We start from the raw sequence: 23,531 nt of genomic DNA, 5'->3' as shown, positions 1-23,531 counted from the left end.
GAGCCCCCCTGTAGCCCCGCTCTTTGTAGCCCCATAATGCACGCCGTTCCACCAGTAGAACTCTGTAAAAGTAATTTAAAAGTTACTACCATAGTGCTGCTACACTACAATGAAATAACGCAGGGCCTTTAGTAATGCACTATGACTTGGTGGTTGCCATTCTGGTAGCAGCAAATATATAAAAACCTTAACGTGTCTTAACGTGTGAGAACTGAAAACACACGTGCAGGATGAGTAAAAACGTGCAGGGAGAAAAGCCTGCAAGCTGTGGTGCTTCTCACATGCAGCGGCAAGCCTTACTGTGTATCAGCTATTTCAAATTCACAGTAGACGGCAGTGGGAGTAGTCGGAAAGTGAGGGATATTTAGAGGTACTATTGCCAAAGCTAAACCATTAATTTAAACAAGTAAAACAAAATAAAGCTACTTTTCTTTTAACGTGTGCTTTGACTTGGGAATGGGCATGGCTCTGGTTCCTTCGAACCTTGTAATGTTTATCAAGTTTACATTAGCAGGAACAAAGGTCTGTTTTGGTGACAGAACAATTTCACATACTATCTTTATCCTTAGCAAACATGGGAGGGAAAACAGTCACACCCTTGTATGGCAAATGCGTACAGTACATATGCTCATACACATACCCGCAAGCATGCACGCTTGCACACACACACACACACACACACACACACACACACACACACACACACACACACACACACACACACACACACACACACACACACACACACACACACACACACACACACACTTTACCAATGCCTCAGCTGACGGTCACCGAGATCTCCCACCTTGTGTATAAAGCAGCATGCATGCCCTAGTTTTTACAGTCTGACCCGACGACAACCTCACACATACGTAGTAGTAGTCCAGCTAATGATAGAAAGTAACTGTTAATGCCAATCATACTTGAGCATTTCCTCCATAAAACAATGCTGTGTGTATAGGACGTCATTACAGGAACATTAGACAACATTTGTCAAGTGGAATTTAGTATTAGTACAAAATCAGTGGGTACACGTGTGTTACAGTCACAGTGTGTACAAAAAACAATGTACATCAAACAACAGAAATGACACATTTCAATAGGCAAAAGAATGATGCAGAGAAAACCCTGGTAACAAGAATGCTGTGAAAAAAAGTTTGAAAGAGTATGTGTGCTATGAATTCCTCCACAGCTTCACACAGTAAAAGCTACAGTGCTAATTTAACTCTTAGGGAGTACTCTAGGACCAAATTCACTCTGGAAGCAGTTAAATTAACTCTCTAGGTGTTGAATAAACACTGTGTGTTTACTGTGCACATGCCTTTGCATCTACACATCACTTGGTATTAAAAACACCTGGGTAAACTCTTTAAAACTCCTTAGAGCAATAGAGCAATTCCCCTAGACTCTGATCACAAAAAAAAGAAAAATCTAGAATACCTGCTCAGCCATGACTTGTTTAAAAGTAACAATCAAATCCAGTGCATATTTTAACACCAATCAATCTCCGAAAAAAAACAAGCCCTCTAGCTTCTGTCCATTTCGTTCATGTATCAGAAAATAAAAATCGTGTTTAGACACGGTCCTGTAAATCAGAAAGCATTTCACTGGGCCAGCCAAAATCCTTTCAGCCAATCAAGACAAGCAGACAGTGGCGGGGCTGGGTGGTGTGGGGATTTGATTGGTTGGTTGCTATGGTCCAATATCACCGTTTTTAGTGTCAGCAGAAAGTGCTGCTGGGCCCTACCTGCAGCGCCCGTCAACGGCAGCACGGAAAGGTAGTCGTAGCTCATACTTAATCTCACATTCAAATCGCAAAGAAAGCACAACACATAGTATCAGTCTCAGTAGATCAACTGCTGGGGTATAGTATTATACAGTAGTAGGGCTGATAGTACACCGTTGGTTCTGAGGGTTGTGGTGGAGGTGTTGGGGAAGAGAAGGAGGTCTCTAAAGCCCGATTCGCACGGGATAAATATTACCTATGGACCCCTGGTAATTCGCAATTACCCCCGGACCTCCGTGATTTTTCGGGGCGCATTCGGACGGGATTAATAAACGTCTGCTTTTCACTCAATTCACAGACTTTATAGGGGGGTACAGACGGCGCGCCTGCCTATGTGAAATTACCCCAGGACGCCTGTGTTTCGTCGAAATACAGTAGGTAATTCGCGGCGGAATTATTACTTCACAAATCGTGGACATGGCACATTCGCACAGGACTAAGAACTCAGACATTCTCCATAATTATTCCGAATTACCGGGGGTCATAGGTAATAAAAGTCCCGTCCGAATCTGGCTTTAGAAGGAGTCACACTTGGCATAGGGAGTAGGAGGTGGGATGAGGATGATGCATAGACTGTAAACAAATAGAATAAAATGGAATCTTGTTGTCCATTATGATACAGTCTATGGTTGGATCTTTGTGGGGGTCCGCTGATGGTCCATCTGGGCCCTAGGGAGTGATGCAGCAATTGTACAGTTGGGCCTTGGAGCCAGATCATTGGAGTCTGATCACAAGACAGGATGGATTACAACAGGTAATTTGATGCCATGCCTGTAGAAAGAGAATGAGAGAGCAAGAGAGAGAGAGAGAGAGAGAGAGAGAGAGAGAGAGAGAGAGAGATGGTGCGTAAGGAAGGGTGAACATTTCTAAACACTTCAATATCTATGGCTAACAATCCATTCAAGATCCTGTATTTGACCATGATAAGGAGGCCTACCAGTCTGGATCGCTGATATAAGCCTACCATAATACTGTAAATAACATGATACATTTGCACTTGGGTAGAAAAAAAGGGTAGTGAGAGATACTGTTCAACATCAGCTCAGATCAAATGCCTTCATTTTGCACCGTTTATAATGTAGGGCCTACGATAATGATAAGAACAAATTCAATGACAAGTATATATTCCCTGAATAAATGCCAAGGTCCTCAGGGCAAATGCTGATGGTCCGCTCAAAGCTTTCATACTTCACATTATAGCTTAAGTCCACACATACTGTAAAAGTCCACACTTCACTCACAGGCTGACTCTGCATTTTGTTATGAGTCATTTGCATTAGGAGTCTTTGTGGCAGCCATAAGGTGCAAGGGCAAATGGTAACGATTATGGCAAATATGGTTATGGCTGGGGTTATGAATATTATGAAGAGTCTATATCCATTTTGTAGAAAGTTGGGAAATTATTTTTTTTGTATTGGGCATTCCATTGCATTGCATTGCAAAGTTCATTTTATATACGGTACATTTAAAAAGTAAGTCCTCAAAATATGAATGGCAAGAATTCACACACCGATGATAGGACCTCTGAACAGTCATTTCCAATATTACAATGCAAAAGTCAAAAATGGTGGATACACTATTTTGCAACAAAACTCTTTTTTTCAGTGTAGAATGAAGAGCCTGATGCATTATCTCACTTTAAAATTTCAATCCAGTCTATTTTAAATGTGCAAATACAACATCATGACAGTAAGGCAGGGACCCCAATTAGGACAGATATAAAAGTGCGGGATTGGAGTTAAGATGGACATTGAATTTGTATTGCACTATTTCAGTGCATATTATTTGTCAGAGGATGATCATGTTACCTTAAGTTTTCCGTGTTCAAGACTGAATACAGTTCTTCTTGTGATGTTTCCTTCTGTAGCCTGGGGAAGGGAAGATTCAAATAATAATAAATCGTCAGTATAGGCCTGCATATTATAGACCAGGGGTACGTTTCTCGAAAGCATAGTCGTTATACTTGGGTAGTTGTCAATGGGAAATTGCATTGCAAACAACAAAGTAGCTAACATAGTTAGCAACTATGGTTTCAAGAAATGCACCCCAGAGTAGTGTTTCAGGCATAGTGATTAGTGACAAAGTGATTAGTGATGAAATTATACCAGAATGACTCTGGAAACATACAACACAATCTCAGGAACTTTAGTCTCCTAACAGACTGAAGACAGTCTACCCCGTATTGGGCTCAGTCTTACGCGAAGGACACATGCAAGCAAGTTTTGCAAAGCGAAATTTGATATGCTTTCCAATGAGGTGAATGAAGTGGGGTACAGGCAAGTGAAAATATTCAGGAGAGTTGAAGGTCTTAGACGTTGACTCGCCTTCAGTGCCTGATCAAGTCACTGAATTTCACCTCATTTTGATTTGTTAATTTCGCCTGCGTGTGTCCCTGGCATTAGCAGGTTTATCAATTGACTAAGTATTTGGCAAAAGTCTCAAAACTATTAGCTGTGATTCAATTCTAAACGGTGAAGAATATATATTATACATCCAGTAGCAATCACAAACAGTAAGTGCCACTTCAAACAACAGGTGCTAGTGGGTAAGTAAACGATATCTGTTTAACAGTGGTTTCTTTATATGTTCATAAAATTCTTTTGTTAGTTCTAAAAGATGATCTTCATGTTTGCACTAACCGTCCTCATCGATTGAATTCAGGGACTGAAGAGACATGGTCCTTTGGCTGAGCTTGGACGACTTCTTATGGTGGAACTTCAGGAGAGAAGGTTTTGCGTGCATGTCGAAGGTATCCTCGGCCTCTTCTGCAAGGCCATTGGGCACTGGGACACCAGGGCCGTTCTGAAGGTGGTGGTGGTGGTGGTGGCCGTGCTCTCTTCTTTTCACGTCAGCAGCTGTGTTGTGATGAGCAGCTGCCGCCGCAGAGGCCGCGTCCCTGCTCGCACCGGGCTTTTTGGAGTGTGGCACGTGATTAGTCCTGGCAAAACTACTTTGATTGACGGCTTCGCTGTTGTGGGTGCCTGGATGGGCTAATCGTGCTTCTGGTCTTGATTGGGCTTGTTTGTTGGCGTCCATTTGATTACCGGCAGGGTTTGCGTTGGAGTTGTGATTGTGTTCTGGCATCCTACTATCTTTGTGTGGGTAAGGATTTCTACCGTCTAAGTGGTTAGCAGGGTGACCGTCCTTGATTAGGTTGCCGACCCTCTCCTTGGCGACCCTCTCTTCTGTCTTGTGATTGGCTACAGTGTGGTTGGGTGTGATTGCATCACTAGTGTGTTTGACCGCGGCTGTCGTGGTGGGAGGGTCTACGTTTTGATTGGTCGTCGTCGTCGCTGCACCTCTGCTGCTGCTGACACTGTCCGTTTGAACCTGAGACGAAGACGAAGAGCTGCCCATCTTGTTTTTCAGGAACTGCCTGAAGGAGCTGCGCTGTTTCTTTCCGCCGAAGGGAGAGGTCACGCTGGGCTCGGCCTTCTCCGCCTTCTCTCCCCCTTCCGGCGGCTGCGAGGAGGAGGTGGAGGCGAAGGTGGAGGTGGAGGCGGACGACGGCGTTGGCGAGACGCTTGACGAAACCTGGTTCTGGTTCAGATTCTCGTTGCTGGCCATGTTGGCCTGCTGGAACTTCTTCTGCAGGGCCTTGACGGCCGCCGTGTCCACCTCCACAGAGTCCTTGATGGTGGAGAGGTCCTGGAGGGACCCCCCGAACTTCCCCCCGAGACCTCCGAGCCCACTGACCCCACCACTGAGGCCTGAGCTGCTGTTCCCGAAGACCAGGGAGTACTTGGGGTTGTGGTACTTGTGCACCGGCACCTTGAAGTTGGCCGGCTTGGAGGGGTCCCCGACGGGCACCTGGAAGCGAGAGGTGGAGGATATGGCAAATTATGTCACATCACGATTTTTTTTGTAATATAAAATCTCGATTCCGATTTTTTTAATCACAATCTTCCATCCAAAAAATAAAAACAACAAAAATCAATTTTGATATGCTTGCAATTTGTAATTTGCAGTTAATAAAATGTTAACACACTGATGACACTCTCATTAAATTCACAATTGGAATACAATAATGTAAAAAATAACAACACTAAGACAAAAACACTAAGTACGTAGACATCACTCTGATACTGATGTTAAACATCATCACTGCAAGATGATCTATGCGATTTCTCCACATTGGCAGATTCAAGACGATCTTGTTATCGATTTCACGATTCACGATTTAATATCGTCATATCGCCCACCCACCCCTACCTGGAAGCGAGAGGTGGAGGAGGCTGTGGATGTGTGGATGCTGCTGGCAGCGAGGGAGTGGATGCTGGTGGTGGCGCTGGCAGCGCCGGTGGTGGTGCTCCTGGGCACGTCGTCCGCTGTCTTGCGCAGGGGGGCCGCCACCGGAGGTTTGTTGATGTGGAACTCGCGGTACAAGTCCACTTCCTGGGACACGGCGTAGAGCTCCCTGAAGTCTCCGTCGTAGAAGTCCACCACGTGGCCGGTCATCACCGTGATCATGTTGCGGTCCATGCGGGAAGAAGTCCATGTGAAGCTACACACACACACGCACACACACGCACACGTACACACACATGTGCACGCACACACACAGACACACACACACACACACACACAGACACACACACACACACACACACACACACACACACACACACACACACACACAGACACACACACACACACACACACAGACACACACACACACACACACACATGAACACACACATGCACATACACACACACACGCAGCCAGCCAGCCAAATGCATGCAGTTGCGCACACGCACACACACACACACACGCACGCACACACACACACACACACACACACACACACACACACACACACACACACACACGCACACACACACACACACGCACGCACACACACACATGGAGGGCAAGCCAAACACATGCACAAAGACGAAGACAAACAATAGATTAACTTAATTACTGTCTGTGATGTGCTGTCTGAATGAAATGACGTCACAAACTATTGGACTTCGACCCCTGAAACTGGGCCAAGTAAAGGCAAGGCCATAAGACGTACACACCTGTAGGAGCCAAACATGACTTTCTCTCCGTCCACCAGCATGTACTTGGAGCACAGCGAGCCGGGGAGTCGGCCTGAAGACAGGGGAAAGCCAAAGCCCTCCACTGTCCTCACACGCAGGTTCTGCGAGGGAAAGAGGACGAAAAAAGAAGAGAAAAATACACAAATATAAATGAGGGCAAGCACAAAAGAGGTGCTACATTCAAAACACTGTGTTAAGATTTTTTTAAATTCCTGACAATATGCCCCTCGTATTTGCAAACAAATGGATGGAGACAAAGAGTTTTGGTTCTTTATTTTATTCGTGTCACATTCAGAACCCTATAACGATGATGTGGATATGGCATATGCTGTGCTTTCAGTCTTTCTGCTACCACTGAACCATTGATTGTATGAGAACAGTAGCAGCCCTGTAGACCTCATGAACATGAATCAACAGGCAGCATATAAACTGAATAGCAGCTGTGAAGTCGACGCTCTCTGGCTGACTCACCAGTCTTTGTTTATATACATAGGTGTGCCGCAACCAAACATCGGGCCGCAATCATAGGTCATAGGCAGCGAGATTGTTGAAGAAATGCCAGACACACAGGGGTTTATGAGCAACACCTAATACAGAGTAATCCTCTTGACCTTTTCAAACAAACCCACACAAGCCTGGCTGTCACACCCTTACTGCACTGCACCGGCGGTACAAGAAGGCAAGAACGCATAGCCCAGGGTTCACAGTACCGGAATGAAACTTCTGTGTCTGTGTGTGTGTGTGTGTGTGTGTGTGTTAGAGAGAGAGAGAGAGAGAGAGAGAGAGAGAGAGAGAGAGAGAGAGAGAGAGAGAGAGAGAGAGAGAGAGAGAGAGAGAGAGGACATACATGCACAAATGCCTAAGAAAAATGCAAAAAATTTAGATTCAGTTGAGGTGAAAATTTAGCATGGTAAGAATGAAAAGCCAAAATGAGAGGTGGGACGGGGAAGGGAGAGAGAGACAGAGAGAGACAGAGAGAGAGAGAGAGAGAGAGAGAGAGAGAGAGAGAGAGAGAGAGAGAGAGAGAGAGAGAGAGAGAGAGAGAGAGAGAGAGAAAGAGAGAAAGAACAGTGCCTGGCTTTCTCCTCCGCATGGCTGAGAGGGAGATCGGGTTGCTTTCGTCTCATTGTTCTCCACCGACTCCCTGAAATACCTCCCTTCAGCGATGCACAAAGAGCTGCAATGTTGCCTTGATTATTTTTTTTCTTTCAGGTGCACAGGTACCGCTTGTTTTCAGTAGGCTAAGTAGGGCATGCTTTTTGGATACACAGTAAAAATATATGCAGGGTTAAATTAACACCTACACAGCCAATTTACCGCCATGTGGTCCCAGAGTGTTGAATTAACACTGCTTTTGTTTTTTACTGAAACCCTGTCAGATAGAGAGGGGTGGCCTTAAACAGCAAAATTTCATGACTGTGTAGATTTTGAGACAGGCATGCCACGGGCACCGCGCAAACTGGAATGCACTTCCCCCTGACATACGCAATATTGGCTACGTTTCCATGGCGATTTTAATTCCGACTCACTTTAATTCTGAATAACGGTTAATTCCGCTTTGAAAACGTCATATAAACACTTCACAATTCAGAATTAAATGAAAGATCAAAGTGAAATCGATGGAACTATTTAATTCAGAATTATTAATTCGGAATTAAAGACGTCATTTAAACGTAGCAATTGACTCTCTACCTCTGTTCAAATTAAGACTCAAAACTCATTGGTTTCAACTATTCTTTATGACCTTACAACTTTGTTCTGTTTTATTTTGTGTTTACAATCAATGAGCTTTTAATGTGTCTTGTTGTTGTAGTACAGTGTCCTTGAGTGTTTTGAATAAATAATAAATAATAAAGTTTTGTTAAATAAAATGCATTAGATTAGTTTAGTTTAGTGTATTTGGTTTAATTCAGCAGGGACCATGTGCAAAGTATATTACGGTAGTCACAAAAGTAAAGAGATGACTTGCAACATTACAGCTTACAAGCTAATTTCCATCTGCTGTGCCTGGGCAGACAAAAAAAAACTACTCAGGCATGTAAGCACACACACACACACACACACACACACACACACACACACACACACACACACACACACACACACACACACACACACACACACACACACACACACACACACACACACACACATTCTCTCTCTCTCTCTCTCCCTCTCTCTCTCTCTCTCTCACACACACACACACACACACACACACACACACACACACACACACACACACACACACACACACACACACACACACACACACACACACACACACACACACACACACAGTATTATTATCACTATTATCAAAGCAGATACTCAGAGATGAGCATGAAGGAGGAAAAGGGTGCGATGAACATATAAGGTTACGGATGTGGAGGGGCCAAGTGTACTCAGGATTACGGATGTTGTGCTGCATGTTGCTATGTGCCTATGATCAGGATTATCAGGAAATTCTGCTCCTGCTGCTGTTGCTGCTGCTGGAAGTAGTTTGCATACTGTACAAGAAACCTTGAAATCATTTCAAGTAGTCCAGTGGAGTCGACCATTCCGTCTCCCTCTGACATGAAATCACCTTAATTACAGTACTGTATGTCTCATAAGTGAGTAGTACACCCTTCACATTTCTGCCACACACACACACACACACAGACAGTCCAGGTAATTGTAGTAGCTAAGTCAGGCCCAACATAAAACACAATGAATCAGGACTGGTGTGTGTACAAAAAAAAAGCTTCGGCCCCATAGAACTGCTGGTCCACCAGGAAATGTTGTCAGATTATTAGTTCAAGCTTAAATAAAAGCCTGTAATGAATCCACAGCAATAATGCTGCTAAAATGCTCAGACTCTCCTTCAGCTGCTGTCTCTTAAGTTGCATTTCAAGCCCTACACCTTACTGTTCCAACGAAGGGCAAGGGGAAGGTGTAGGGCTAGGGGTATAAATTAGAAATGGTATTAGGCCTTATGGGATCTCCACACCGAGGATTAAGTGTCGGTGACCGTTGGGGACAGTCTGGTCCCCAAGAATTGGCTCGATGTGTCTCGGTGCGTTTGGGGGAGTTGGAGGATGTTGGTGCTCGTGGGTCTCCGTCGGGAGACGTTCAGCATGTTCAGTTTGGTTGAAGAGTGTGTCTGTGGTCGGGTTCCATGCCGGACTCTGATTGGTTTGTGCTAACTGTAAGCAGGAGGTGGGAGGGCAGTTTTTTAGACATGTTTTTTAGAACTCACAAACGTCTAGGCCAGTGGTTTTCAAAGTGGGGGCCGGGGACCCCTGGGGGTGCCATGGCAGGTTGTAAGAAAAAGTATGGCAAAGAATAATAATAATTGATTAATTAATGTACACCAAAATATGCAAAAATAAACTGAACTAGATTGCATTCTCACAGAAAATGCTGGAAGCGGACTTGCCTTTTGGGGCAGAGATGAAACAAAGTAGTATTGAGAAAACAAAGCTAAAAGAAATGTTGGAAAAAATCCATCCACCCAGTCAGAAGTTATGGGCCAAACAATTCAGCCATCTTGGATTCAGCCATCTTGAAAGTGTTGTAGCTGTGCGTTTTGAAGATATACTAAATGACATACATTGTATTTTAAGTTGACTAAGGAACACTGCATATGATATAATTTTGAAAATCAACATGGGTTCGAGTGGGATTCGAACTTCCAACCTCCATATCTCTAATCAAGCACCTTTGCCATGGATACTAAATGACATACATGGTATTTGAAGTTGGCTAAGGAACACTGCATATGATATAATTTTGAAAATCAACAATCAACATCCCAAGTGGGATTCGAACTCCCAACCTCCATATCTCTAATCCAGCAGCATTCCCATTGAGCCATGCAGCTGGCTGTCTTAAACATTCCAGCAAGATAATATCAGATTGCATTGAAGAGCTGAACAATAGACTTCTAAAATTGTAGTTGCAGGTGCTAGTTAAGAATAGAATGTTGAGAGAAAGTGACAGTTGAGATGGAACCCTATATTGGCTGCACCTGTTCTGATTGACTGTATGGCAGTTAGTATGGTGCTCTAAGGCAGAGGGCAGAATCCAAAACAGTTTCTAGGGCTTTAGATTATCGTTGTAAAAAAACTAAAACGAATTGGCACATGTCCTAGTCACAGCTTGGAGTCATACTTGTGATCTTTCTAACAGTCTTTGAATGAAGTTCATAGGTTAAACGGTTCAGTCACAAATGGACCTCTTGTGGAACATGCGCTGACCTCTTGAAAAAGGCACTTCAAGACTCAATGGGAAAAGCCATAGAGCCAGCCCTGTCATTTTTACACACCTGCCATTTAAAAAGTAATGGGAGTTGGGAGATGAAACTTTGACAATTTGGAGACATCCCATAGAGCTCGCTAACAACACGTCAACTAAACTTCTAGGTGAAAGTGTTGATGTTTTATGACCAAAACAGCCTCCTACACTGTGATCTCTAGAGTGGCGGAACCTTGGTTCATGAAGGTTCTACCATTGTTTTCAATGGGGACCCAAACTTGCACAAAATCGCCAAAAACGGAAAAACGACAAGAGACACGGACACGCTATAGCACAACAAATGATCTCCAAGCCGAGCCGGTCGTTTTAGTGTTTGAACGGTGTCTCTATCTCGAAAGGCCTAGGAGGAGATCCATTTTCTATTTTTACTGCCCTGCACAAGAGAAGCAAGCAAGCAAGCATAAACTTTACTTAGAGATTACTAGCATCGGGCCTTGCTCTGCAAGCCCGCTTAATAATAATCCCATTAGTTGAGAACGGCATTATAATAATCTATTTCATCTCTGAATTCTGTATTTTATATGTCCCAATGGGGCATTAGCACACAAACCGAGACTACTGTATGGTTGTGAAGGAAAGTGCACAGAAAAAAATAGTGTGGCACGGCCCGTGTCAGGGGGGCCTTGGCTGAAATCTATCGGTATATAGGGGGGGCTCGTCATGGTAAAGTTTAGGAACCCCTGCTCTAGGCCGCTGGAGTTTCAGAAGCACAACATTACAGTGTGTTTGTTTAGGTAGCTTCTAAAACAATGCCCAGCATGCCTTTTCCTCTTTAGTGAACTCGCAGTGAAAGAGAAATTAAGTCTTACAGTGAATGAAACCGTGAAAATCATAGCGTTTTGTGAGCGAGAGACGGAGACAGAGCATCATTTTGATGGATAAATTATGAATGGTATAGGGGGACTTTGCCCAGACATTGTAGACTATAGCCTATTTAGAGTCGTTTGTAATGCATCTTACTATGGAGGCTACTCGTGAAAAGTAGAGAGTTGGCTTTGCGAAAACATGAAAACTTTTGGCTACTAAAAGGGCAAGCCAAACCGCGAGCTCTCAAATGCGGAAGTTACTTTGACAAAATCCCTCCGGTGCCACCGAGGGTAGTGTCCACGGTGGGTGAAATCGGCCCGGCCTCGGTCCCACCACGCTCTAGTGTGGATCTGGCCTAATTGGGTTAGTGTTTTTTTTCACATGGCACATGTTTGCAAGCAGATAGCAGGATTTGTATGAACTCTGTCATATTGCTGGTTAATCCTGGACTTGAAAATAATATTTAAAAAGCCACTAAAATCTTTGATTACCGCCTCTATTGACATCAAAAGAGGCATTGTGTTTTATACACTGTGTATTGCAAATGTATCGCACAATGTCCCAATTAAACAAATGCGAATGCGTTTTGGTGTGTCACTGAGTACGGCATTACCGAAAAATGTTTGTTAAATTGGTACATTTTTTGATAACAGAATAAGCTAAGACAATGCATTACACTTTATCTGATCATCTGTATTTAACGCTCAGCCAAAGACACTCAACTTGACTTTGAGCATGCGTATGCTGGCACCATGTGTTTTTATGATTCATCTTTGTTGTGTTTACATCTTTTACCTTAATACTGTCTCTGCTGCTCTATTATTATGTGTTGTCTCTGTTGTTATATTGTGTTTTATATTTCGTGTTGTTTGTATATCCTGCCATACCACTACTGTAGAGAAATTGTCTTGGCTAGGGCTGACTTGGAAAGGAGACTACTGTTTCAGTATGAATACCATGCTAACCTGAGGGATAAATAGCACTGACATTGGTTTAGTTTCAAGGTTGCCAAACCTTCAAAGGCCCTCTTAGTGCTTTTGGTAGTCCCAAAGAGTGGACTATTGGCTATGGTAGCCAGGGACGTAGCAGCAATTGTTGGGCCCTATGTACAATCAGCTCCAATGGTCCCCCCCGACAAATATCTTCATAAATTGACTGTGTGTGGGCCCCCTACAGTATATTCATGGGACCCTGATGACTCAGTCACACTTTATCCCCCTGAACAACACCCCTGAAGGTAGCTATCTATGCCTTAGGACGAGTCTCCAAGAAGACCTACCCGTAGGTTGAGTGCCGAGAGCGGCAGGCGGCTTGCCATGTCCAGGAAGTCGGGCAGGCCCTGGGCCTCCAGGAGGATGTAGACGGCCACCCCGCGCCGCGAGCCAGCGTCCAGCAGGTCCTGCAAGATCAGGAGGTCCGTCAGGTGGTCCATCACCACCGCCACCACCTACGATACAGCAGGACACAAACAAGCACAAGAGAACAGTGAGGGGCGAGCCGGGGTCAAGATGGTCACCAACTCTAAACAAGAGGCCGTTGTGGGAAGAGCGTAGCCTTTTACTGCAGATGGGGTCGCCGGTGGGCCTATTCACTATTTGATGAAAATACTCAACTACATCATAACAACATTGCTATGACGGTACCGAGAGCCTTAAGAGACAGATTAAGACATAGCCAATACAATGGTGACAGTAAGGTTATAACATAGGCTCTGCGCTATGGGGTTAAGTCAAGATGGCTGCCAACGTCAACAAGAGGCCAGTGAGGGAGATGTCAAGGTGAAAATGCCCGTCGACCATTTCCAGATAACTTCAACCTCTATTGCTAGAGATGTGATAGAATGTTCCAATAACACTTAAGTAAGTTAAAGTCAATGGATAATTACAGGTGTTCAGAACATGGTAAACCAGTTCCATCAGAACTGTAAGTCTGACGACAGAGTCCCAATACTGTTCTCTAATATTGCCCACGGGTGAATTTTATTGCCATTCGTAATGAACCACAGGATATCTCTGCCAAAGTTATTCTGTGGCTTTTCCTAATAAGTCTTGCAAACTGGTTGGACAATAACCAATCAAAGATCATCTTTCAAAAGCTCACTTCCAAATATGGAAAACCACCAGGCAATTGAAAAGGAAATACGGTAAGAAAAACTCCTGATGGACCTAAGGTGAGCATTACAGTGCTTTCAAATAACAATGCCAGCATTTCTATATAGCTTTACAGTAGCACTATTAAATGATTTATAATGGCAACAACTGGGTTTTAAAGTTAGGACTTATACAAAAACAGTTTTAAGCCCTTAGGCAGTAAGGCAACGACTGGGAAGAAGAAGTAAATAGAGCAATCAAAGTTATGTAACAGCAGGAGTAATGACTAATAGGCTTAGTAATCTCCCTATAATCAAAGTGACACCAACTCAGCTCCCAGGCAACCACAGTTGATGAATCATATTGCCTATACAGCTCTATGTACATTATGTAGCCTACGTAGGCTATATGTACTTTTGGACTTCATGTCCCTAGTGCTGTTTGTTCCTCTTGCCTTTTCATTCACTAGATATACACTAGTGGCCCTGCCGTGGCCAAACGGTAGGGCACTCGTCTACCACGCGGCTGACCCGAGTTCGATTCCCAGCCTGCCGGCCCTTCCCCATCTCTCTCTCCCCACTTGCTTCCTGTCACCACCTTCAATGTCCTATCATAAATAAAGTAAAAAAGACCAAAAAAAAGAAAAAAAAGAAAGATATACAGTGGTGATGAATACGAGTATGTTTCAATAACAACGTACTTCCATATGGTGGATATTCTGTTAAGTAATGGTGGGGTGGCGTCCGCGCCAATGTCTTATCCTGAGCGTTTTGCTCGGTGCGTAATTCCAAGGGCAGTATAATGAAAAGGATGAAAGGAGTCGCACACTGGAGCTGAATGCAAAATCAAAAACTGTATTAAACAAAGCCGAAAAAAGTAAATAAAACCGACAGACAAGGGACAAACATTTCGGGTCTAGCCCATCATCAGTTTTCCCAGATATTCTGTTAATGCAGTTGTGTCCCAATGGTGAAGGAATTGTTCTTCCAACAGGAGAGATGTGGTTTGTGAACTACTGTCCCAATAGGGCCAAATGTGGCCAAAGCTCTTTCACTTTTGTTGACTTGGTGTAAAGCCTGTGCTCTACCCTAGGTATAGCTTTGGTTGCTGGCAAGTGAAAACTTTGATTTTTGAACCACAAGGCCTGCCCTCAACCAACCACGGAGACCAAAATTAGTAGTTCAGAGTAGACGAGCCAGGGCTTGAATAAAGTGGCCGGAAGAACTGTGGAGAACAACAATGGTAAACCAATATTAAGAACTTTCCCTCTTCAGTCACTGTGGGCGTTTGGAAGCGGAATGGTGTAATCATTACACTGTAATGCATCTCGTAGTGGAGTTGTTGCCCCAGTGTGGTGGCAAACTGAATTCAGAAGAGCATTTTTCACTCTGTTTCATGTCGATAAACCACTAAAATGAATTTGGAATAACTTCTATGGTTTAAAAAAAAACACGAAATGTTAGGTTTCATACAGTGGAGGTAGTGTAGACGTTCAACTGAGTAGGACAGATGTGGTGTGTTGAGTGTGGATCACCAGCGCAACATGTCACCTATAGCCTTAGTTCAGATGCAAAGTTGGGAAACGCTGTACAACTCCTCTTTCTGCAGCGCGTGACTGCTCCAAGTGCCAACTTGTTTGTCACCTGTCACACTCAGCAGGGTGTGTGTGGGGGACGGTGTGTTCACAACTCACTGTTCCTCATGTACGTTGATTACTTACGGATGGGTGAAATGCAGAAATGAATTTCTGTTATACCTATTGTACAATGTGAAAAGAGTGCTGTACGTTTCGCTCTCCCTCTCATAGCCTTGCTTTAATGGATACATAATGAAATCAATTATTTCTCAAATGATAAGCTTGGTGTGTGCTGAGCCATACCCAGAACCAATTAACCCCTTTGCGCAGAGCATCTATTGTAGCATTTTAATGACCAAATTTGTATATATTACTAAAGTAGTGTCATAGCAATGTTGATATTATGTAATTTAGCCTGTGTGAATGGCTACAGAGGCTACAGTAACAAAAAAAGTGGTAATTTGTTAACATTTCCTGGTTGACTTGCAAGAAAATTCTCTACATGGCTTAACATGGCTGGCCTCTGCTGGCAGGCCTCAAAGCCAATTTCAAGTTGACGCTAAAGCCACTGGCTGCCAAAATCAGTTGGTAAAATAGAAAACACTGTTGATGTACAGAAGACATAACCTGATTCAGATTAATGGCCAAACCGGGTTTTGATAATGTGGTCATTTATTGTGCAGTAAGTTGTGCGGCACTCTGCATTAATTTGTGCAGATTTTTTTGCGGCCATTCAGTGCAATATTAGATTACATTGCACTTAGCTAACAACTTAGCTGACACTTTCATTTATTCAAAGCGACTTACAACTAGTATTTTTCAGGGTATTGGTTACAGTCCATGGAGCAATGTGGGGTTAGGTGCCTTGCTCAAGGGCACTTCAGCCATGGATGGAGATGTAGGGAGAGGTCAGGGGGGATTGGAACCGGATGGAGATGTAGGGAGAGGTCAAGGGGGATTCCAACCGGCAACCCCTAGATTGAAAGACCCACTCTAACCACTAGGCCACGGCTGCCCCTATATATTCACAAGTGTTATGGATTTCAGCTATGGCAATAGAGGACTTTTTTTCAGTTTCCAGTTTCCACATTTAACATGCTTTCCATTACGACAGATCTACGACAGGTAATCAGGTTGTGTCTTGTTCTGCCCGAAGGATGTTTTATTAAGCCTGTATAACTTGGCTCCCTGCCGTCATCAGGAAATAAATAAAAGAAATTGATAGACAGGGAGGTGCATGCAACAACTGCATGGTTGTGAGGAAAAAAAGAAAGGAGAGAGAGAGAGGGGGGGGGGGAACTGATATACTGTATGGACAGAGAAAGGGAGTGAGACTAATAACAACTGTATCAAGAAAATGCACAACATTGTGCCAATGAATCTGCCCACGGAGCTCCACATGAAGAGTTCAGATGTAAAACCCCCTAACTCCATTTCTGAAGACCTGCACTTCTACAAAATTTTTAGAGAACCCCGTTGTTGGATTGGTTTACATTCATGTACTTGATAATACATATAAATAGTTATATTACATAAACAAAATAAAAAAATATGCAATTTTGATTATTAAAATAATATAAATAAATAATAATAAATAATATAAATAAAAATGAATTAAGATTATTTTCTGAAAAGGCACTTAGGGGGTTTTGCATCTGAACTCTTTATCCAATTAACCCTCGTGTGCCTCAGTTATCTCCCTGCTCAGCTATCCAGTTCTCCCCGTCCGGGGATCCTGAAACTGAAACACGCACTCGGACTGTATAGACACCTGAGGACAGGACAGGGTGTCCCTATAGAGCAGGGGTAGGCAGTTAGTGGCACAGCCGGGGACCAAATCTGGCCCGCCTTCAATTATATTCGGCCCGCGAGAAGCAGCAAATACACAACTAAACAATCAACAACTGGCAATACGTTAGTTATGGCAGGTTGCTGAGGCAGGTCACCCTTTTCATGAGAGAGATGCCAGGAGATGCAGCAGTCTGTATATTATCATCAGTACATAGAAGAAAATGAATGTTTAAATTAAAATCAAATAACATGAAATGAATTGTATTCATGTTAAATAACAGTAATTTCTAATATAATTGAAAAAATAGAACAACTTTTTTACCAGTACAAAATCATGGCCATTGCCAGCCCGTGATGCCCTTGTCAGAAAAAAAAAGTCCGTCCGCATCCAAACCTAATTGCCCACCCCTGCTATAGAGGCATCACATGCAGCATGGGAGCCATCGCTCCGCCCATGGCTTTGGGTTGCCTTCAAGCAGAGCACAGATGTCCTAACCTGGACCACTGTACCAACCAATGTACAGTGATGTATTAACGGCAGTCATGGGTAAGGCGTCAGCCCAAAGGTTGCCGGTTCGACTCCCTACCCGCCAGGTTGGTGGGGGGAATAAATAACCAGTGCTCTTTCCCATCCTCCTCCATGGCTGAGGTACCCTGAGTATGGTACCATCCCGTCACACTGCTCCCTTGGGGCGCAATTGGGGGCTGCCCCTTTGCATGGGTGAGGCATGAATGCAATTTTGTAATGTGCAGTGAACACTTGCTTTGGAGTGCTGTGTTACAATGACAATGGAAGTTTCCAGGTGGGCTTTTAACCAGGTTTCCAATGGGAAATTACATTGCAACCAAGTAAGTTGCTAACTGGATTAACAATGCTGGGGTGCATTTCTGGAAAGCGTAGTTGCTAACTATGTTAGCTACTTTGTTGGTTGCAATGCGATTTCCCATTGGCAACTACCGAAGTTGCTAACTGCTAACAACTACGCTATCCAGAAACGCAACCCTGTTGAGAAATGCTCCCCTGGCTCTTACAGGAATTAATGTGTTTCTGCCTTGCTCACGGAGCTGTGCAGAAACACATTGGTGAGAGCCAGGTTACTGGTGAACAGGTACTACACTATGTAAACATCAGGTCCATTGAAATACAGCTATGGGAATGAGGCTGAGCACTACAGCATTCAGGAGTTCAGCACAGTGCTACGGTAAGATGCAAATTACACTTTGTGAGCTTTGACTAGGTCTAGGAGAGAAATGTTAAAAATGTGGGATTTTTTTGAGTCCGCAAAATTATCTTTTTGTGATGGTACCAATGATCTTATTCTCAACACACATTATACAATCAAGCTGTTACAAATGAAAACCAATATTGCTTGGTGGAATGCGTAAATATGACTTACGCAACACCTATAACCTACCGGTACTGTAATATGACTGACATGAAATTAATTCAACGTGGTGATAATGTTTATTTCTATGTACTGTGTGTTTATTTGAATTAATATGAATCTGATAGTGGAAGGCAATGAAAGAAAGGTCATATGTCCTTCCTGATGATGCACAATACCAGACACATATCTGAATGCTGCATACACATAACCTAATACCTTCCCCCGCCTCATTTTCTGTTCAAGTGAGCTGCTGCTTTTCAAATTCCAGGAAAGAAAAGGAGGTGTTCAGTGTCATCTTCAAACACGGCATGAATAACTTTCCTGTTCATACATTCAGTATCTTCACTCCGTGGCCATATCATCATAACTGTCAGGTTGCGGAAGAGTGATAACAAAGCCAAGGACCTGAGAGAGAAGATAAGAGCCAAGCCTACTACATTAGCCAGCTCATATCTCTTAGCACACTGAGCACTGCAAACGCAGCAAAAGGACCTGCGCAAACATTAAAATTACTCTGGTTTATTTGTAGACCACTAAATTGATGTCTGAAGAAGGGTTCTACCCAAAACGTCACGGAAAAAACTAAAAATAATTGGGGGGATAAAATCCTGGTTTTAGCTGACTTTTCTCTCTTTTTTATCTGGCTACCCATTGGTCCTGTTCCCAGGTCAGACGCCTGGATGTGCAAGCCTTTACCTTCAACTTACCACAAAATTGAAGACACTTTTTCTCATATAGTGTACATATATACACTCTCAAACACTATACACACATTTCACGGCCTTTAGACACAATTGAGGTTCGATCCATGCCCCATGATTCACGAGATTAAGAGCGTAGTTAGTGTTTCAGCAGGAGATGTCTAAAAGAGGTTTTTTTAGAAGTGTTGAAGACACTTTTCGCTTTCCACTGTGAAGTTTTGATTAGCTTTTTGCTTCAAGACCATGGAGAGAGGTCATGTTGTGTTGCTTGCGACTTGTTTTCACTTGTCTAGACGCCATTTTGAAAACAGGGAGGGGTAAAAACTCCCCAAAACAACCGAAGTCAGGTGACATGGAGAAAAACCCAATAAAACGAGCAGCAAAGCAACACTGAAAAATCAACATGAATGAAAGAGTATCGCAGATGGTCACAGTGAAACTGGGTTCTTGGTTCTTGGCCAAAACAAAAGACAAAAAGCCATAAAGCCTTACATCCGTTCACCATGACTGAAGTAGAGATGCAGAAAAACAAGTTATTACACATCACACACGACACTCAGACAGGGAGAGAGAGACGTAGAGAGAGAGAGAGAGAGAGAGAGAGAGAGAGAGAGAGAGAGAGAGAGAGAGAGAGAGAGAGAGAGAGAGAGAGAGAGAGAAATAGCCTTGAGTATTTTAATGAACAAACACTCCCATGTCTACGACGTATAGGCCTATTGGAATGCAATTTTGCATGTAGGCGGGGAGAGAGTGCATGGAGCCTGTGGCAATTCTCAGTGCTCACTCACGCTTGGCCAGGAAAATGTGAAGACGCTCGTTTACTACTTTCATTTGTGAGTGACAGTGAGGGACCATATGTGCGGCAACCTGACTCTCACTCTCTCACCATCAGGTTGGAGTGCAGTCAGGAATGGACCACTGTCACAGATGGAGGAAGCCAAAAACAACCCCTCAGCAATTTTGCATTGAGGCTTCACTCATGGTAAATGACTGGCTGTGTGCTTTGTTCACAAAAGCCAATGTTGCAAAACACAGTTCATTCAGTGAAGAAAGCATTTGCAAGACTAAAATCATTAAAGGGACACTGTGTGAGATTTTTAGTTGTTTATTTCCAGAATTCATGCTACCCATTCACTAATGTTAGCTTTTTCATGAATATTTACCACCACCATGAAATTCTAAATATTCATTATGACTGGTAAAATTGCACTTTTAATACATGAAAAGTGGGATCTTCTCCATGGTCCGCCATTTTGAATTTCCAGAAATAGCCATTTTTAGCTGCAAAAACTACTGTAATTGGGCCATACTAGAAAATATTAGTTTATTACTGAGGAAACTATCATGAAAAGGTCAAATTTGGCAATAGGCCACACAGTTTTAATGATCAGCATAGTTGCAGTACCTTTTTTTACCATTTCCTGCACAGTGTCCCTTTAATGGAGTGGTAGAGTGCCTTCATAATTCTTAGTATCCACAACAATTTATAGGCCTACATACTCATGACTGCACTCTAAAGGCATGTAGAACATTACACTCAGGAATGCACCATGTCACTTAAACTTCAAGTTAACATTATGAAAATACCATTAAAAGATGTCATAATAGTCTGGGATATGAGCTGGTAGCCATGAATAATAGGCCTAGTTACGTTATGTTCTTAACACGCTTAACAAATCCACCGTAAGCCATTGTGACTAGAATGTTGTGAAGCCTCAAAGAAACTATGACCAGAACTTGCTTTGCGCACGTCACAAATAAAATGGACTAACATAAAATTAAATGAAAAATGTTGATAAAAATACCACCACAACCGTCATCATCATCATCATCATCATCATCATCATCATCATCATCATCATCATCATCATCACTTGTGGGTCTACAGAATAAGTTGGAAAGTTAAATGCAGTGTACTGTAGTTCTCCAAGAGTTTATCACAAAAGGTCAAGGACCAAGTGACAGTGCCGACTTTTCCGACTTTTTACATGGGGTGAAAAAGTAGGGTAACTTGTACGCAGTTTCCACAGTCCTTTGTTCTGTCGTGCCGAAAAGTGAGTCCCTGCCAGAACACGAGTGCCCTCTTTGAAACCAATGGAAACCAATGACCAATTTTTCAGATATTTTTTACCCATTTTTGCAGAAAACTCCGGCACAATTTAAGATGGAAAGCCTATCTACATTCCTTCTGGAAGTATTACAAAGAGCTGGTTACAATTTCAGTATTAATTCCATAAAATAATCGAAGAATTGTCAGAACGGTTTCATTCAAATAGCTCATATTAAGTGGAGGACGGGTAATGTTTCATAAGCATATGTTTAGTTCATAAATTATGTAATTCATTCTGCAAATAAAATTTGTACAATTTTCTCTCAAAAAATGTCATTGGTTTCAATGAGGGCACTCGTGTTCTGGCAGGGACTCTTTTCGGCCTGACTCTGAAGTGAAGATGACACTTATATTGCATAGGAAGGGCTGGTACAGGTTGAGAGAAAGAAAGAGCTGGTGAAAGTGATAGCATCCTGTAAGTGGGGCCTTGGGTTGAAGAGGCATACAACCACACAGGCCTAGCATGCCTTTGAGCTAGACACATACACAAACGTGCACACACACAGTCAGGAGAGTCAGAGAGAGAGAGAGAGAGAGAGAGAGAGAGAGAGAGAGAGAGAGAGAGAGAGAGAGAACCTGTTCTGAATGGTGAGAAAGTTCCAAGTTAACTTCTCCTGTAGGCCCAGGCTTGTGAAGACACGTTTTGTTGCTCTCTCCCTCTCTCTGTTGCCTTTACCAATAGGCTAAAGATTTATTAAGGTCGTTTAAAGTAGAGAACAGGTTAAACTTGATTTTGTCTGAATAATAAGTAGCTCACTCGTTGATTCATTAGAATCCGCACCATAGATGTTGGGAAACTCAATTTGAGCAGAAGTTGCACAATTATTAATATCCCCGTCCTGACGCACGCACGCACGGACACAAACATGTTTTACGATAGGCCTACTATGGGCAAATTAGCTTGTCAGAATACCTGGGGATGACTTGGAATCCATGGATTACACATAACTCGCGTGTTTGTGATTCCACAGATGTCAAAGTTAGTCTATAGGGCATTGAGTTTGGGGTAAGCAATGTCGTAGCCTATTTCAATTTCAAACGAATTTGGTTGTAGTAGGCTACCAACACACAGGGACTGTTGGCTGCTGAGACCAGGCAAGGACACGTTCGCTATCTCACGGCATCACATGTCAGGCAGTAAGCGGAGATGGCGAACTGAGTCACCCAAGACCATCTTTACGCGGACGCGTGGAGACTTGTCACCAAGTGACATTCGCATCAGTTCTTGTTAGACACATGTTGGAAACAACAGTAAATTTGAAAGACAACGAATAAAATTAGGATAGGAGGGTAGGCCTACAATTTTTTCTTGTAAAAATATGTTAACAATTCTGTCGGCTCTAACGTTTCTAAGGATGTTTGAGGAGGGCAGTGCGCACTATGCCAAACAAAGGGATTAAGTCATTACCTTGTTAGCCTCTTGAATGAGTCTCCGGACCACTTCTTTGATATGGGGGCTTTTGTCTTTTGGGGGGTGAGTGTAAACTGACGCCCGTGTTACCCCTTTATAGTATCCACTGTTCGGCCATCCCATATCCAACGAGGGGACCGCTGCATCCGACAACTGTGGCCAATAAGTAGAATGGACGCCAGAATCTGCATTGGAACTTGACGGCGACTTGGAGTCGCACGTCTCCGAATCACTATCCGCCTCATATTCCTTGAATGTTTGACGTATCCATTTAATTTCCCGAGCGGATAGAAAGTCTTTAATGTTGTCCACTTTGATGCGCGATTTAAACGCGTCATCACCGCTTTTCAACAGCTGTTCTAAGGCAGCTCTCTGTTCTTCGCTGTAATAAAACCCTGGTTTCGACTCGGGTATTTTTTCATTGACATGGTCGTCGTCCAGACACACAAGCTGGGACTCGGCCATAGTCCTCTAGGCCTACAGTAAAACGGTTACTTTCACCGTCCTGGAAGCTCCACACTCTCCC

At 43.3% G+C, this 23,531-nt stretch overlaps 1 protein-coding gene across 1 annotated transcript; it reads right to left on the bottom strand.

Annotated features, from left to right (window-relative positions):
- Positions 1-34: 34 nt before the first annotated feature.
- LOC134464850 (protein FAM83D-like) lies at positions 35-23,531 on the bottom strand. The gene is made up of 8 exons (XM_063218178.1): positions 23,003-23,531; positions 13,218-13,385; positions 6,815-6,936; positions 6,091-6,293; positions 5,509-5,619; positions 4,429-5,469; positions 3,598-3,657; positions 35-2,560 (listed from the first exon to the last, which is right to left on the bottom strand). Exons 1-7 carry the CDS (start codon positions 23,468-23,470, stop codon positions 3,614-3,616), a joined length of 2,157 nt encoding a protein of 718 aa, XP_063074248.1. The 5' UTR covers positions 23,471-23,531; the 3' UTR covers positions 35-2,560; positions 3,598-3,613.

Source organism: Engraulis encrasicolus, chromosome 2, assembly GCF_034702125.1.
Source record: "Engraulis encrasicolus isolate BLACKSEA-1 chromosome 2, IST_EnEncr_1.0, whole genome shotgun sequence".
Lineage (NCBI taxonomy): Eukaryota > Metazoa > Chordata > Actinopteri > Clupeiformes > Engraulidae > Engraulis > Engraulis encrasicolus.
This window is presented reverse-complemented; position numbering and strand designations above follow the sequence as displayed.